The sequence below is a fragment of the Mercurialis annua genome, linkage group LG4 (assembly GCF_937616625.2).
Source record: "Mercurialis annua linkage group LG4, ddMerAnnu1.2, whole genome shotgun sequence".
Classification (NCBI taxonomy): Eukaryota; Viridiplantae; Streptophyta; class Magnoliopsida; order Malpighiales; family Euphorbiaceae; genus Mercurialis; species Mercurialis annua.
Genome location: NC_065573.1, coordinates 37062555 through 37077939, shown reverse-complemented (window position 1 = coordinate 37077939; position 15385 = coordinate 37062555). Strand labels below are relative to the sequence as shown.

Sequence of the window (15385 nt, the reverse complement as noted above, 5' to 3'; positions counted from 1 at the left end):
AATTACAAAATAAGACAATCAGATAATGTACCCAAAAAAGCCCTCAAATTCCGAATAAAATTTGGTTGACCCGGAACCTGTCTCTGTTTTCCTCCAAATCCCTAATTTCCCAATTCAATCTAAAACCCCTCAAATTAAATTTACCCATGTCAATTTCTTCAATATCACGAATTCTTTCACTTTCAATCACACCAAAAACATCAAAAATCTCAACTCTACACTTCACTACGTCATTATCAGATAATCTATATACCCACTTGCAAAACAGTCCTCACAATGTTGAAACAGCTCTTAATTTAATCAAACCTAAATTGGACTCCAAATGTGTCACTGAGGTGTTAAACAAATGCACACCTGGCAACATTCAAATGGGTCTCAGGTTTTTTATCTGGGCTGGTTACCAGTCAAATTACAGGCATAGTTCTTTTTTATATGGTAAAGCTTGTAAATTATTTAATATTAAGCAAAACCCATATGTTGTTCTTGATCTGTTTGAAGCTTATAGAGTGGAGAATTGTGTGGTTAATATCAAGATTTTTAAAGTTGTTTTGAATTTGTGTAAAGAGGGTAAGCTTGCTAATGAGGCCTTGTTGGTGTTGAGGAAAATGTTAGAATTTAATATATATGCCGATGGAAATGCTTATACTACTGTTATTAGGTTGTTTTGTGATAAGGGCGATATGGATATGGCTCAAACATTGATGAGGGAGATGAGTTTGAACGGTCTTTATCCGGATATGATTACGTATGTATTAATGATCAAAGGATTTTGTGATGTAGGCAGACTGGAAGAGGCTTGTAGGTTGTTTAAGGAAATGAAAGGGCATGGTTGTGTGCCTAATGTGGTGGCTTATTCGGCACTTCTTGATGGAGTTTGTAGATTTGGTAGTGCGGAAAGGGCATTAGAGTTGTTGGAGGAGATGGAGAAAGAGGGTGGGGATTGTAGTCCAAATGTTCTAACGTATACCTCTGTTATTCAGAGGTTATGTGAGAAGGGGAGGACAATAGATGCGTTTGCAGTTTTGGATAGGATGGAGGCTTGTGGTTGTGCTCCGAATCGTGTCACAGTTAGTACTTTGCTGAAACGTCTTTGTGTGGATGGCCATATGGAAGATGCCTATAAGTTGATTGATAGAGTTGTTTTGGGAGGTGGTGTTTCATATAGTGATTGCTATAGTTCTCTTGTTGTGTGTTTGATAAGGGTTAAAAAATTTGAAGAGGCTGAGAAGCTCTTTAGGAGGACTTTACTTAGTGGAGTTAGACTTGATGGCTTGGCATGCAGTCTCGTGATTAAAGAGCTATGTTTGAAGAAAGGGGTGCTTGATGGATATTGCTTATATGATGAAATTGAGAAGATAGGATTCTTACCCACCATTGATTCTGATATCTATTCAATTCTTTTAGTTGGACTTTGTCAACAAGGCCACTCGGTGGAAGCCGCTAAACTTGCAAGGTCAATGCTTGATAAAGGAATACATCTAAAACGCCTTTTTGTTGGTGAAGTAGTTGAACACTTGGAGAAATTTGGAGTTGCAGAGCTAGTTACGGATTAGCTTGCGTCTGATAGAGCAGGATCTTTGATTTATAGTTATCAATTTTCTGCTATGAAGAGATGTATTAAGAACGGGTCTTTGGAATTTATTCAATGAAACAGAATGTCACAATATATTAGTATTTCTAAAAGAAAAGGAGTGCGATGGGGCAGCTGTTGTTTTAGAAGTTTTCTCCAAGCAGGTTGGCATTTGTTATTAGATGCTAAATTTATTCCTTAACATCCTTAATGCTTTCTCTCCCCTTTCTTTTGTGTGACATGTAAAAGTTTTTCGGAATAATACGATTGACATATATAGAACCTGCAATGTTTGGAGTAAAGAAGACAATTTGATCTCGTTTCATGTAGAAATCAGCATACAATTTAATCTCCCTTACTTCTTCTACTCAAGTATACAATGCTGGGGTCACATTTTTCCCAAAAATGATAATTTGCAGGCCAAAAATCACCTTTTCTTTTATAAGTTATCGTGGGGAAGAAAACAATGAACATAAGTTGTATTATATGCTAGTAATGAAAGGATTTGGCTCCATAGCTAGTTGGTCGTAATATGTTTCCTGTAAAAATCATATTTTGCTTTTGAAAGCTAAAATGTTTGGCTAAAGATACAAAAATGTTAAATAATCATGTGTTTTCTGTAATTTGGCCTAATCAAAGAGTATTGCTGTGCTGATTTCCTCCACCTTACGTTAGCTTGCAATAATCTTGAAAAAATTGAAAACAAAATTTGCCTTTTCTTATGTTTTCTGTATCAATATTAAGTTCCAACATCTCTTTATCAGATGAATAGCCGCCACACTGATTTCTTGTATAGGCTGCATTAAGAATTATCAATATGCTACTGTATAATTCGCATCTTAGAATTTCATTAATTGTTTTATTTTTGTGATGTTTCAGTCACACCGCTATTGATAGGCTTGTCATGGTATTGATCATTTACTCGTACTCATTCCTACAAGAGAGTACTGCTTTGCTCCTTCTCTGAGAGATATTTGCCTAGCTGTGGATTCAAATTCAATGGCAATGTTGTGTCTTCACAAGAAAGTAGAAAGAATTTCTATGGAGCAACGAATGCTATTTCATCCGACTCTGGTCTTTATCATCTTCTTGCTTGTAGAGAATGCGTTGCAAATGGGTACTAGTCACATATGCTCATTCCCGCTATTGTTATATGCTACGGTTAGTTTTACTACACAACTCATTTTAGAAAACTTAATGCTGAGATTGGTTGAACCTAGATGCTATATTACTATTCACTAATTTCTTCTGTCAAATTTGTTTCTGTTGAAATAATCGATAAAAAGGAAGAAAGAAAGGTTCTTGAGATCTTTTTCTAAATATTTTGTGTAATATTTAAAAGATCTTTGAAAATATTTTAATGATATTTTTTAGTGCTAATAAGTAATAAGTATGTTATTGTTAGGATTTCTGATATTTTTAAGGTGTTGACTATTTCGTATTTTGAATAGGACGAGTCAAATAACTTGGTGCCCAAGGTACAACTAGTATATATATAATATATATTAGGATTTAAGTAAATTTCAACAAACAAAAACTTAAATTCTCAGAAAGTTTAAGGTAAGTATGAAAACGTTCAAAGAAGAAGGTCCACTGATGGCTTGGTGTACTCATTGTGGCAGATTTGGCAAGACACAATATGATGGTGATTTCAAGTAAGTAATAGTTAGCATAATGTTGTGATAATTACAACTAAATAAAAATATCCTAATTTTCAATTGCTGATTTTGTTGCAGATGCTGTTCGCAGTGTGGGAAAGTGTTAGCGGATGCGAGGCCAGAGAATAGGAAAATAAGAGTATTTGCGAGATTCCGAAGGAAGGTCATTAAGAAGAAGCATCTCAAGAAGAAGACAACTTCTTCCTCAATCATTGAGGAAAATTACCATTCTGCATGATAATGCCATTTATTTTTAAGTCATTGTACCATTATTTTGGTGGGTTAAACTTTTATAGCTGTTTTTTTTGTTTCGATTAATTATACATATGTAATCGCAAATTAGAATTAATTTTCGTTTCAATTGATTAACCTAAAATAAAAAGTTGTGCCTATTACTCACAAATCAGAAGAATATACATTTTATTAGACCTTTCTTATATGTTGATTGTTGAGTTCATCTTGTCAGGAAGTTTGTTGTTGAGCTTCTTAACAAACTTGCACCTTTTCAGTAATCAAGAATATCCTGTATTTCTTACTGATTAATTATCATGGATTTGGCTTAACAAAATCGCCCTCTTTTTATTAAAAAAAGAGAATAATCGAGGCTATCCTAAAATTAAGTGTCGATGTATATTTTATAGGAAAAATGAATTTAATTACTCACAATCTTAATGTTTTTGCCGAATACACCCGATCTTTAAATCTTGCCAGTTTGGTCCACCATTTTTTTAAATCTTTGCCAAATATGTTGATTAGTCATTTGAAGTCAACATGGCAGAGAGTTGTATATGTCAATATTGCAACAAATCAACTTAAAATGAGTCCGGCTTAATTTCACAAAAATTGAAAACATGTTGGACCAAACTAGCATAATTTAAAAATCATGGTACATTTAAACACTGAAGCTTTAGTGCATAAATTAATTTTGCCTATTTTATACATGCATTATATGCTATACAATTGATTTGAATTGAACATATTAAACTGTAAGTTTTTTGGTTGAAATTATATCTATAATATTATCTTATTAGATTATTAATGAGGCATCATCGGCATTGAAAATATCATCATCGAGTACCGCATACCGATGAAAAAGCTCTCCAGGTCGGACTTGAATAACCTAAAAAAATATATTTAAAGCTATTTTCTATATTGAAATTATCTAAGGCTTAATCAATTTAATTTAGTTGATTAAAACTGATTTAACTATATAGGCACCCTTGGCTTGGGATAGATGGTTTTTAAAATCCATAACTAAACCTATAGATTTAAAACAAGTTGACTTTTTAAACTATATGAGGAAGTAACTATTTTGAATTTAAATTCTTGGATAAATAATAAATAATATTTATTCCTAAATTTTAACTCTTGTTGAATTGAAAATTATTATGGAAACAAAAGAATGTAATCGGATTGATTTTTAGATCAAACCTGTTGAACTAGCCAATTTGTTTCAATTTTAAAACGAACAAAGGGTCAACACACCCCTGAACTTGTGACACAGGGTCATTTAACCAAGTTTTTGGTTGTTTGAATAACTAATCCCAAAACTCTTTATTTTTGGGTCAAATAACCCCATAATTGTATTTTAAAAACGCGTAAAATACAAGTTTGAGGTGAGGAATGCGAAATAGAAATTAAAAAGTTCCCTAATTGTTGCGAGAAAATTATCCTAAATTTATTATTGCAATAAAATATGTATTATAGGTTATTTGACCCAAAAATAAAGAGTTTTAGGGTTAGTTGCTCAAATAAGTAAAAAATGGATTAAATGACCTTATGTCACAAGTTCGGGGGGCCCACCCTTTGTTCATTTTAAAACCGCATTTTCAATAATGCGGTTTTAAACTAGCAATATTGCAACAAATCAACTTAAAATGAGTCCGGCTTAATTTCACAAAAAATGAAAACATGTTGGACCAAACTAGCATAATTTAAAAATCATGGTATATTTAAACACTGAAGCTTTAGTGCATAAATTAATTTTGCCTATTTTATACATGCATTATATGCTATACAATTGATTTGAATTGAACATATAAAAGAGTAGGTTTTTTGGTTGAAATTATATCTATAATATTATCTTATTAAATTATTAATAAGGCCTCATCGGCATTGAAAATATCATCATCGAGTACCGCATACCGATGAAAAAACTCTTCAGGTCGGACTTGAATAACTTAAAAAAATATATTTAAAGCTATTTTATATATTTAAATTATCAAAGGCTTAATCAATTTAATTTAGTTAATTAAAACTGATTTAACTATATAGGCACCCTTGGGATAGATGGTTTTTAAAATCCATAACTAAATCTATAGATTTAAAACAAGTTGACTTTTTTAAACGACATGAGGAAGTAGTATTTTGACTCTTGTTGAATTGAAAATTATTATGGAAACAAAAGAATGTAAGCGGATTGATTTTTAGTTTTTAGATCAAACCGGTTGAACTAGCCAATTTGCTTCAATTTTATAACGAACAAAGGGTCAACGCACCCCCGAACATGTGACACAAGATCATTTAACCCACTTTTTGTTTGTTAGAGCAACTAACTCTAAAACTCTTTATTTTTGGGTCAAATGACTCCATAATTGTATTTTAGAAACGCGTAAAATACAAATTTGAGGTGAGGAATGCGAAATAGAAATTAAAAAATTCCTTAATTGTTGCGAGAAAATTATCCTAAACTTATTTTTGCAATAAAAATATAAATTATGGGGTTATTTTACCCAAAAATGAAGAGTTTTGAGGTTAATTGCTCAAATAAGTAAGAACTGGGTTAAATGATCCTATGTCACAAGTTCAGGGGCACGTTAACCCTTTGTTCATTTTAAAACCGCATTTTCAATAATGAAAAGGTTTTTTTTTGACGAGTATAATGAAAAGTTATTACCGAATTATAACTCAAATGATATAAGCACTGGACAACAATCACCTAAGATCTTTCAATTTCTCCCGCAAATGCTCCTCCCCAATTATAAAAAAATAAGTAGCAAAAAGTTATTTGGTTATGAATATATTTATTTTTTTAAATTTTTAATAAATTGTCTTTATTAATATATTAATTAAATATTGTAGAGTTCAGAATGACGTGGCCATTGCTATTTCTATTGCCATATTTTCCTTACAAAAAAATTATCCGGGCATGACCAGAGCCCCAAAAGAAATTAAAAAGAATGGCGCAATACTATCCATAGTAAGAGCTTGATATATTTACAGAGATTAAATACTACATTACCTGAATCAGGTTTCTCCAAGGACCATGCATATCATGGTGGATCTGCATTTCCTAGTGCTATAATTCTTCCACTTGGATTGAAAATCCACAATGACACCGTTTTGTCGTAACTGAACTCTCCTCGTCAAAGCTTTGATCTTCCGCCAAATAAACATGCTCGTGATCTCCTGTTAGAGCCACTGATGGAAAATCTGATACAGGTTCATGTCTGCCATTTTTATGATGTCCTGGAGACTGGCGCTTTGGTTCATTATCAGCATGCACTTCTGGTTTAGTATTTCTACCTTGAATGCTGCTTGACATTTCTTCGAGTGGCGGACTGTTTCCGTAACACTTGTTTAATCTTTGTCGAGTTATGATTGATGAAAGAAGTTGATACCACCTAGAAATAGCTTGCGCTTCATTTCTTTTCCTCTCTTCAGCTTCTCTTATCTCAATTTCTTCATCATATGCCTGAAAAGTGGAAATCATCAACATAATTTCAGACTCGATTTGCTTCTTAGATCAGGAACTAAAGACAGACAAATGCATATTATCAGCAGTTTGAAGAAATCGCGATCATCTCAAACAGCAATGTTATGCATCTTCAAAGGTGCAGAAACTGTAATTTCAATAAATGATGAACCATTAAGGAGCAACCATGCCAAATTATGAACAAGTAGATACTTCCAAACTGATAGACAGTTTAGCACACGAAGTAAAAAAATTAGTAGGTAAAATGAATTAATTTATAAAGAAATTCCACGATTAGATTATTTCCTTTTCCTTTTTAATGCACTCTTAGTAAGGGTATATACGGTATTTAATTACCTAAATAATAATTAAGTGCCTATATTATGGAACAAAAAACTTTATATAGTGTCTATCAATTTCAGGCGGAGGGAGTATAACAATTACCTCTAAAATTGCATCCTTAAACTCGGTGCACACCACAATACCCTCAAAAACAGGAACAGATCGACCATTTCTGAATTCAAAACCAACCATGGCAGGTGCATAATCGATTTCCAGTCTCTTGGCAACATGAAATATCCTTGGCAGCCTCAAGTGCACAGTCCCTGGTGGAAGGCACTTCTCAGACCACACATCAACTTGACCGCGCTCATTCTGGAATTGAATTCAGATTTATTAGTCATGAATGATACAACTTCATTAAACTAAAAATAAAAAACCAGATGTGTCTATATCTCATATGTTTAGAGAATTGTATTTGGCACTCTAAGGCACATTGTCAAATGGTTCAGAAGCAGCACATCTAGAGATCATATCAAAAGTCAACCCAATATAGCAATTAAGATAACAAAATGATTCTAAGCCACTGGATATGCAGTTCTTCTACCAACTAAAAAGCCATATAAAGTTCCTATTGTATATACCTTAAGAGCTCCAAAATATATCACAGAATAAAAATATCAATGAATTGCTTATTTCCTAACGGATATAACAGTCTTCTTAATACAGTTAAGATTAATACATCTTTTCATTTGTAAAACTTAATCAATCTCATAGTCCTATTCAGGATATTATCTGACAGAAAAAAATTATTACAAAATAGTTCTTTTTTGGATGAGATACAAAAAGGGAGTCACCCGGTGCACAAAATGCTCCCTGGCTATTACTGGGGATAGAAGGAGGGCATGCTGCAAACCCACAATATCTAGGTCATTAAATGAGCAGCTTTACTACTGCCCTAAGGCTCGTCCTCTTGTTTTAGATGAGATGCATATTAAAAAAAACAAATGAAGAAAAAAGTCTAAAAAAGTGTAGAGCATGTCTAACACAGATAAGTTCATGAGGATCTGAACTGCTGACGCAAGGAACTCGGGGGAAATAAATTAGGACATATCTGCACAATGAACATAATAGAAATTCACCCTTGGCACAATGCCATTAACAGCACGTGGCAGCTTCAAGGGTTCTACTTGCCACTTTCCGTAAAGTTCAATGTCTCCTTTAGAATCTGTGTCGCCATAATCATCATCCTCTGGAAAATTTAATTTCTTGAGCTTTACAGATTGCTTCAATACCTGTAAGATACAGATAATTTCTAAGAATAAGAAAAAAAGAACTACCTATAAGACGAATAAACTTAAATTATAGATAAAACATTCGCCAGACAGAACCTTTGCAGGATTTTCATTGTTTTTAACTTGCAGCCCTTCACGCAACCATCTTTGTTCTGTTTTGAGAGTTTGCACACAAGCACGCGGGTAAACTGGATGGCCAGAACAAAATCCTAGAACGGGACCCCTAGGATGAAGTATCTGATACTTTGTAAGCCATCTTTCAATAGTATATAGTTGATGGTTTTTATAGGCCTGCATATAGAAAACAAAATATTGTCACATTTTCAGAGAAATTAAATGTCAAAGTTAATCTCCACACTGATAAGTATACTTGCTGATTAGTTGGGAGAGGCTCGGTTAGTGCCCTAGTCTCCAGCTCCATATCCTCAAGAGAGGCTCTAGATGCAACGGGAGTGTTCCTCCCAGAAGATTCTGCGCCAATCTTCCTCTTAGATGCTTCAGGCCCTTCGAGTAAACCTGATTTTACAGACAAGTTGGTACCCACTGGAAAATGATCCTGTATAGAAACATTAGAAACTCTTGATGCTTTTACACTCTCATGTCCATCTGAGGCATCGATATGGTGCTTTTCCATATTCACCAGGCCTCCGGTAGCTCCTGACTCTAACTCTCTTAATGGGGCCATCACTGCATCCCACCAAGTCGAGTCAACTCTTTGTGGCGCTATCTTGTACCACTTCATACAGTACCTGCATTAATGATCATGTTATAACATCTGATGACTGGAAGGTTTATGAATTTTAATCTACTAGCACAAATATATACCATATGTGGACAACAATATACAATACGCAACAGCAGTTTTTTTTAAAAGATTAAAAGTAAAAGAAAGAGAAACAGAGACAAGAAGAAAAAAGAAAAGTAAATGATTGGGGGCATTAATTCAAGATAAATTCAGAAAGATGCATTATTTAACTTAAACTGTGCATTTTTACTGTCCATTTAATAACTAGAACATCAATAAAAAAAATTCCCGCACACCATCCTTAATGAAAAGGAAGAAAACCTCAATCATTTTCACATTACATCTTCCAGGAAGTGCCTTACCACAAGATATCAGTGCTTCATAGATCACAAGCATTGCAAAAAGAGATTCCTAGTGCAATAATTAACAAAGCATATCAAGAAATCCTACTGAAATTAGAGACAATAATCCCTCGGGAACTTTAGCTATAGTGATAAGGTACAGTGTGAAAGTTGCACTTGATCTAATAAACATATCTTACAGATCTAACAAACTAATAAACTGGGGAAAGAATTATAGCTCGTACATAAGAGAGATAATGAGGTATAATATTTTCTAGTATGCCTAATTAGAATTGTAACTGTGCCCTGGAATGACAAGCATACAGAAAAAATGTAACACAAGGAGATGTATAACCTGCGGGTCACATCTTTAGCACCATGCCCAGCAAAAGCAACAGCATATCTTAAAGATGTTTTACATGCAGCAGCTGCAGCTTCAACCTTCTGTTCTCCATCTATAATTGCATTTACAGCATCTACATGAACCCACTTTCCGGTCAGGTTTTCTCCACAGCAGTATACTTCTGCCCAATACAGAGGCGATCCTATTTTTTTCGATCCAACTGCAGTTGAGATTCCATGCGAGGGAGAATCTTCATTTCCAACTATTTTAACTCTTTTAAGTGGAGAGGAGATATTTGACAAATCATTAGTGGAGTTTCCAAGATCTGATCTCATGCTACTTTGAGGATTTTCAATTGCTGTTGCAGAGAGAGCCATTTGCAGCTGCATCTCAAATTCAATATCACTTTTCCTCTTTGAATCCTGAGATTTTGAGCTACTACATAATTCAGAATCAGTTGTTTGATTTTTAATTTCAGTTACAGCCAGAGGACCTTTACAATTAGATTTATTGCTACTTAGGGAACAATCTTTCCTTGTGCGAGAAACCTTCACAGAAGTGCCACGAGCATTGTTTTTCTCATTGCATGAGAATGATTTAATAGGAGAAGTAGAAACCTCTTTTGTTCTATCTACCATCAATGTTGAAGTACTAAACAATCCCCTATGCACTCTACTTGTATCTTGAGTTGAAGATTCACATTTGTCAGCATCAGGCTTTATGGAGGCAGCATCTAAAATGGAGACAAACCTGAAAACAAATATACATTGGAAGGAAAAAAAATCTAAATCTCAAGATGGACACAAAATCATAGATTTTCTGCAGAAGTTTAACAGACCCAAGAGTGTGTTTAAATGCATGCTACCAAATACAATTCTAAGTGAAATTGGAGATAAATTTGTATTCAACATGTTTGCATGACCAAACATGAGACAAATTTACCAAGATAAGCTTCAATATGGCATGACATGAAACTGTTGAACTCATAAATGTCGGGCAACTCTATTTGCAGATAAAATAATCACGGGGCACTTTCGCATCATTTGAAATATTCTAGATCCAAATCTTCAAGAATATCACTAAGACAAATAAGTTATCCAGCTTAAATTGGCACTCCAATCAAATGAGTATGGCCACGGAAGTCAGGCTAAAGCAGTAGAGGATAAATTTAATAAATCAGCACATGGAGGCCTAAGGATCGAAAACAATAAGAAATTAAAAAACAATCAAGGAGAAAAATACCCAAACCCTGCAGTGAAGAAATAGAAGCAAACTGAATGCATGCTGCATAATTCAAAAAGATTATACTAATACAGTGATCTCATTTCTTTAGTACCATAATTATATTGCACAAATTCCTAACGAGCAGACATTCATGAGGGCCTTGAAAGGTGTTGAACAAAGTTAAATCCTAACGAGCAAACATTTTGATCTTTATGTAAAAAGTTAAAATGAGATGTATGATGATGAAGTGGATAAAATGGCTACAAGTATCTGTCATGGCATACAATTAATTACTATCTAAGTGGTTGTTTATCATTTTAATTTGTAATCATCTAAGAAGCTCTGATGCCTTAGATTTCTTTCTTTGGCACTAACCAATGTAAAAATTTGACATATCGAAAATAGCAATTGTGATTAATGACCTTTTGTAGCCATCTTATCCACTACATACCATTCTTACTGCTACTATAAAACTTTACCGGGTGGTAAGCTTCAAGGCTCTGAATAGTGCCACTGATAATGCTGCAATCTGCAAAAAAGATTAACCCTTTAATTTTTCTCCCAGATGAAACATGTACTAGCATACCTGAATCTGTATCGCTTTGATCCCACTCAAACTTGAAGCAGATACGACATGTCGTTCAAATAACAACATTTTACATGAAATGCAATTTAAGACCCATTATAAACAAACTTGAAGCAGATTCCAGAATAAGATATCAGGAACCTACCTCTTCTGGAGTTCCTTGACGACTTTCAAGGGCAAAGGCCAAAGCTGACTGAAATGATCTTTTCTCCCCACAAGAGCTTCTAACGTGAAAGTTATTATGAAACTGCAAGTTTCTCAGAAGTTCATAAAACAAAACAGAGCAGTGACAAGTAATGAAATTCAAGCAGAAGAAAGCTTATCTCACGAAAGAAAGAAAACATCAAATGATCATACCCAGCTAACAATGGGAGATAAAGCATTAGCACTGAGTTTTGGGACTTCTGATATTTTCATTAAGCGTACTGGGAGCAGAGAGAGTAAAGAGGCCTGCCATCATTAACAAGATTTGCAAAGTAAGAAAATATTGTTAATGGTCTTGTGCTTAATTCACTACAGCAAAGGCTAAAGCCCATAGGCTAACTTGTATTTGTGCTTGTGTGAGTGAAAGAGAATGAGAGGAAGAAATGAAAGAGGATATATAATTACTAGTATTAGTAGCAAGGCAAGTAAGCATGCAACAACAGAAACAGAAAAATGAGAAACGAAGCATTGATGATCAACAATGCAACTATTCGTCAAAATTTACATATTTACAGATATTTTAAATAAAAAAATCTTTGAGATCAGGAACTTTCTAATATCTATTAGTTCTTATAAAAACGATCAATTTTCAAGTAAAAAGTAATGTCATGAGATTTGTACAAGAAGTTAAGAACATGGACTGCCACCAAAACACAAGGTATGGTCAATTATGCAGCATAATATAACTTCTATGCTGGCCGCGAATAGAGAGATGAGATACATCCTCTAGGCCAACAACAAGCTCTGGAGAGAACGAAAACCTAGGATTTGGCTTATCCACTTTCTGTTAAGACTTCCATGGGGCGTCAAGGCTCAGCAGTAGCACGATGCAGCAAACAAACAACAGTCATAGTAGAAAGATTACCATTTAGCAATATTAAAAACTAAGACACAGACAACAACCGACCTGAATAAGAAGATCATCACAAGCAGTGTCAATTATTCTCCCCCTAGCAAGTAAGCAAAGTAAGTGAACCCTATGTACAAGCTCTGCCACCTCCTAGAAAACAGAATCAAACACCAGAATGTAACGTTTTGATCAACTAAAAGAAACCTCAAATGCAAAATCACCTTCTCATGAGCAGTAGCTCGACGAACAGACTTCTTTTTAACAGAATCAGAAGGAGACTCATTCAACTCAATAACAAGAGTCCTATCCTTTCCGAATTCCGGCATTGAAGCCGCAGACCCGTCTTCCCAATCAATACCATCATCATTAACATCACCATCAACTCTATCATCAATCCTTTTCTTAAGAATATCAAAACTCTGACTACAACTTTCATCAACATTATTGTCAGCATTAATTCCATCAACCTCGTTCCACGTAACAGCTTTCCGTTTCCCATTTCGTTTACTATTGACACGCGTTACAAGTTTATCAACTGCTTCCTTTGAAATGTCGTCTAATTTCCCTGCAAAATTCATCAAACATATAACGAAATGTCAGCCCGGAAGTAAGGAAAGAAGAAAACAATGCAATTAAAAAGTTAGGGTTTGGGTTGAAGAAAAAGTTAGGGTTTTGTGGATTAAGCAGAAGAACAAGAACCTTGTTGTTTATTGTAGTTTCTAGTGGTTCGCATTTTTGTTTTTTGGTATTAAATTGAAGAGTCGCGCGCTAAAATCAACTGTTTTTAGGGATTTGTTTGTTTATATATGAAGGAAGTTGGGGGTGGTATACAGTATGCGCAAGTGTACTGGTGACATTATGGGGACTCGGATCAGACCAATAAATACTATCAGCACCAGTAAGATTTGTCAAAATTACTGTTTTCTCCTATATTTTACATAAATCATGGTTTACTCCCTACGTTTTTGATACTTCAACAAAACTACGGGTCCAAAGGCATAATTAAGTGGAATCAATTAGTGAACTACTTCAAGTTAATTTGAAGAAATCGATTCTTGGTATCAAATTTGAGCTACTCGAATTATCAAATTAAGTTTGAATATTAACTTATTTGACTCGAACATCTTGTGAATCTAATTAACTTTTAATTAATTGTTTATATAAATAATCAAATCAAGTTTAATTTTTAATTATCCAATCTATTTCTACCTTAAATTCCTAAAATAAAATTTAATCAAATTCAAATCGAGTTTCGAATGTTGAATTTTATAATAACCCAAGACGAGTCCTAATGTGACAATATTTTCACTCAAATCAACTTAATTATTCTCTTAACACCTTCCGGGATAAATAGTATAAGCAATTTTTTAGATATTGTGGGGCAAGTAGTATAATAGACAAAACCTAAGGAGAGAAATGTATAAAAAAAATATCTGAAAAGATAACGTTTAGAGAGAAAGAAATGGCCTCCTACTCCTAAGTCCTACCTCTCTCGCTTGCTGTAACATACCCCCACCTTTTATCCTATCTTACTTAATAATCCTTTTCTTTTCCTTTTGAACCAATTTCATCCTTTTCTTGACATGCTAAAATAGTTTGGATTAAGAAAGAAATGGCAACAATTAGGCCATTAGTTTCAATACAGAATCAACCAATCATCATGTATTCTCAACAGAAACATCAGATTCCAACTCAAAAGCTCAATTTCAGCAGAAGAAAAGCGGCCATTGCAGCACTAGCTTCAGTTTTAGTGACGGGGAATGCGTTTGCTTTCGATTTCAGATTGGTAGCACCAGACACGACGCTTGAAATGGCAGAGAGTGGAATCAGAGAGCACGCTCAGTCTCTGTTGGCTATTAAGCCATTGCTGGAGACGGAATCATGGGGTGAAGCTCAGAAGCTGCTACGAAGAAGCTCTTCTAATTTGAAAATCGATTTCTATACTATAATTCAGAATAAACCTGCAAGTGAAAGACCTCTGTTGAGGAAGCTCTATTTTGATCTTTTCAATAATGCTACCAAGGTAACTAACTCTTATATTTCTGTTTCCTAACCTCGTTTTATACTAACTCTAATATTTCTGTTTCGTAACGTCGTTTTATACCAATATGTCGTTTTTATATACATTTTGTAACTTTATATTTGGTAAAAAAAAGGAGTATAAGATACACAATACTAAAAATGAAAAATTTGAAATTATGCGCTTCCATAAAGTAAAACTAATATAAAAGTGAAACGTTGAAATTTAACATACGAATAATTCATTTATTATTTATATATAACACAGGTCTAATTTGATGAAATTTGCAGCTAGATTATGCAGCAAGGGACAAAGATACCTCGCGTGTTTGGGAATGCTATAAAAACATTGTAATAGCCCTTCATGAAGTTCTGGGCAGAATATGATATTAAACTTTGTTCAATGAAATCTAATGATTTTTTTATTTTATATGAAATCATTTAAGAATATGATAAAATTCAATTAATTGACAGCAAACTGTAAAAGTTCTATTTGTAAAACTTAATTTGATTTCAAACGTAGAATATGGGAATAAGAATAACTAAAAACATAACCTTTGACTAACTACAGCTTAAA

At 33.9% G+C, this 15385-nt stretch overlaps 3 protein-coding genes across 6 annotated transcripts; 2 read left to right on the top strand and 1 right to left on the bottom strand.

Annotated features, from left to right (window-relative positions):
* Positions 1 to 26: 26 nt before the first annotated feature.
* On the top strand, positions 27 to 3670 carry LOC126677671 (pentatricopeptide repeat-containing protein At5g47360). Of its 2 annotated transcripts, XM_050372415.2 has the most exons (5): positions 27 to 1734; positions 2450 to 2731; positions 3022 to 3048; positions 3193 to 3225; positions 3307 to 3670. In XM_050372415.2, exon 1 carries the CDS (start codon positions 147 to 149, stop codon positions 1551 to 1553), a length of 1407 nt encoding a protein of 468 aa, XP_050228372.1. In that variant the 5' UTR covers positions 27 to 146; the 3' UTR covers positions 1554 to 1734; positions 2450 to 2731; positions 3022 to 3048; positions 3193 to 3225; positions 3307 to 3670. The 2 variants fall into 2 exon arrangements, with proteins under 2 accessions (XP_050228372.1, XP_050228371.1); XM_050372414.2 differs by lacking the exon at positions 3022 to 3048.
* A 2641-nt stretch (positions 3671 to 6311) lies between these two features.
* LOC126677778 (DNA repair protein RAD4) lies at positions 6312 to 13617 on the bottom strand. Of its 3 annotated transcripts, XM_050372558.2 has the most exons (12): positions 13489 to 13612; positions 13011 to 13354; positions 12847 to 12939; positions 12093 to 12185; positions 11881 to 11982; positions 11629 to 11678; positions 9938 to 10675; positions 8867 to 9245; positions 8593 to 8787; positions 8344 to 8496; positions 7367 to 7576; positions 6312 to 6922 (listed from the first exon to the last, which is right to left on the bottom strand). In XM_050372558.2, the coding sequence occupies exons 1-12, from the start codon at positions 13520 to 13522 to the stop codon at positions 6527 to 6529; spliced, it is 2787 nt and encodes a 928-aa protein (XP_050228515.1). In that variant the 5' UTR covers positions 13523 to 13612; the 3' UTR covers positions 6312 to 6526. The 3 variants fall into 3 exon arrangements, 2 of the variants coding, with proteins under 2 accessions (XP_050228515.1, XP_055961422.1); XR_008790574.1 differs by lacking the exon at positions 6312 to 6922 and having other exon boundaries at positions 7495 to 7576; positions 8249 to 8496; positions 13489 to 13617; XM_056105447.1 differs by lacking the exons at positions 12847 to 12939; positions 13011 to 13354; positions 13489 to 13612 and adding an exon at positions 12575 to 12816.
* A 595-nt stretch (positions 13618 to 14212) lies between these two features.
* Positions 14213 to 15238, top strand: LOC126678013 (psbQ-like protein 3, chloroplastic). The gene is made up of 2 exons (XM_050372863.2): positions 14213 to 14812; positions 15100 to 15238. The coding sequence occupies exons 1-2, from the start codon at positions 14402 to 14404 to the stop codon at positions 15193 to 15195; spliced, it is 507 nt and encodes a 168-aa protein (XP_050228820.1). The 5' UTR covers positions 14213 to 14401; the 3' UTR covers positions 15196 to 15238.
* Positions 15239 to 15385: the final 147 nt, after the last annotated feature.

Excerpts from the sequence above, each read along its gene's own strand:
- LOC126677671 (XM_050372414.2), top strand. The coding sequence starts at position 147 with ATGTCAATTTCTTCAATATCACGAATTCTTTCACTTTCAATCACACCA.
- LOC126677778 (XM_050372558.2), bottom strand. The coding sequence starts at position 13,522 with ATGCGAACCACTAGAAACTACAATAAACAACAAG. Across the intron at positions 8,788-8,866 it reads CTCTCCCAACTAATCAGCAA|GCCTATAAAAACCATCAACT; the intron begins GTATACTTATCA and ends TTCTATATGCAG. Across the intron at positions 7,577-8,343 it reads TTAATGGCATTGTGCCAAGG|AATGAGCGCGGTCAAGTTGA; the intron begins GTGAATTTCTAT and ends ATTCAATTCCAG.
- LOC126678013 (XM_050372863.2), top strand. The coding sequence starts at position 14,402 with ATGGCAACAATTAGGCCATTAGTTTCAATACAGAATCAACCAATCATC. Across the intron at positions 14,813-15,099 it reads TTTTCAATAATGCTACCAAG|CTAGATTATGCAGCAAGGGA; the intron begins GTAACTAACTCT and ends TGAAATTTGCAG.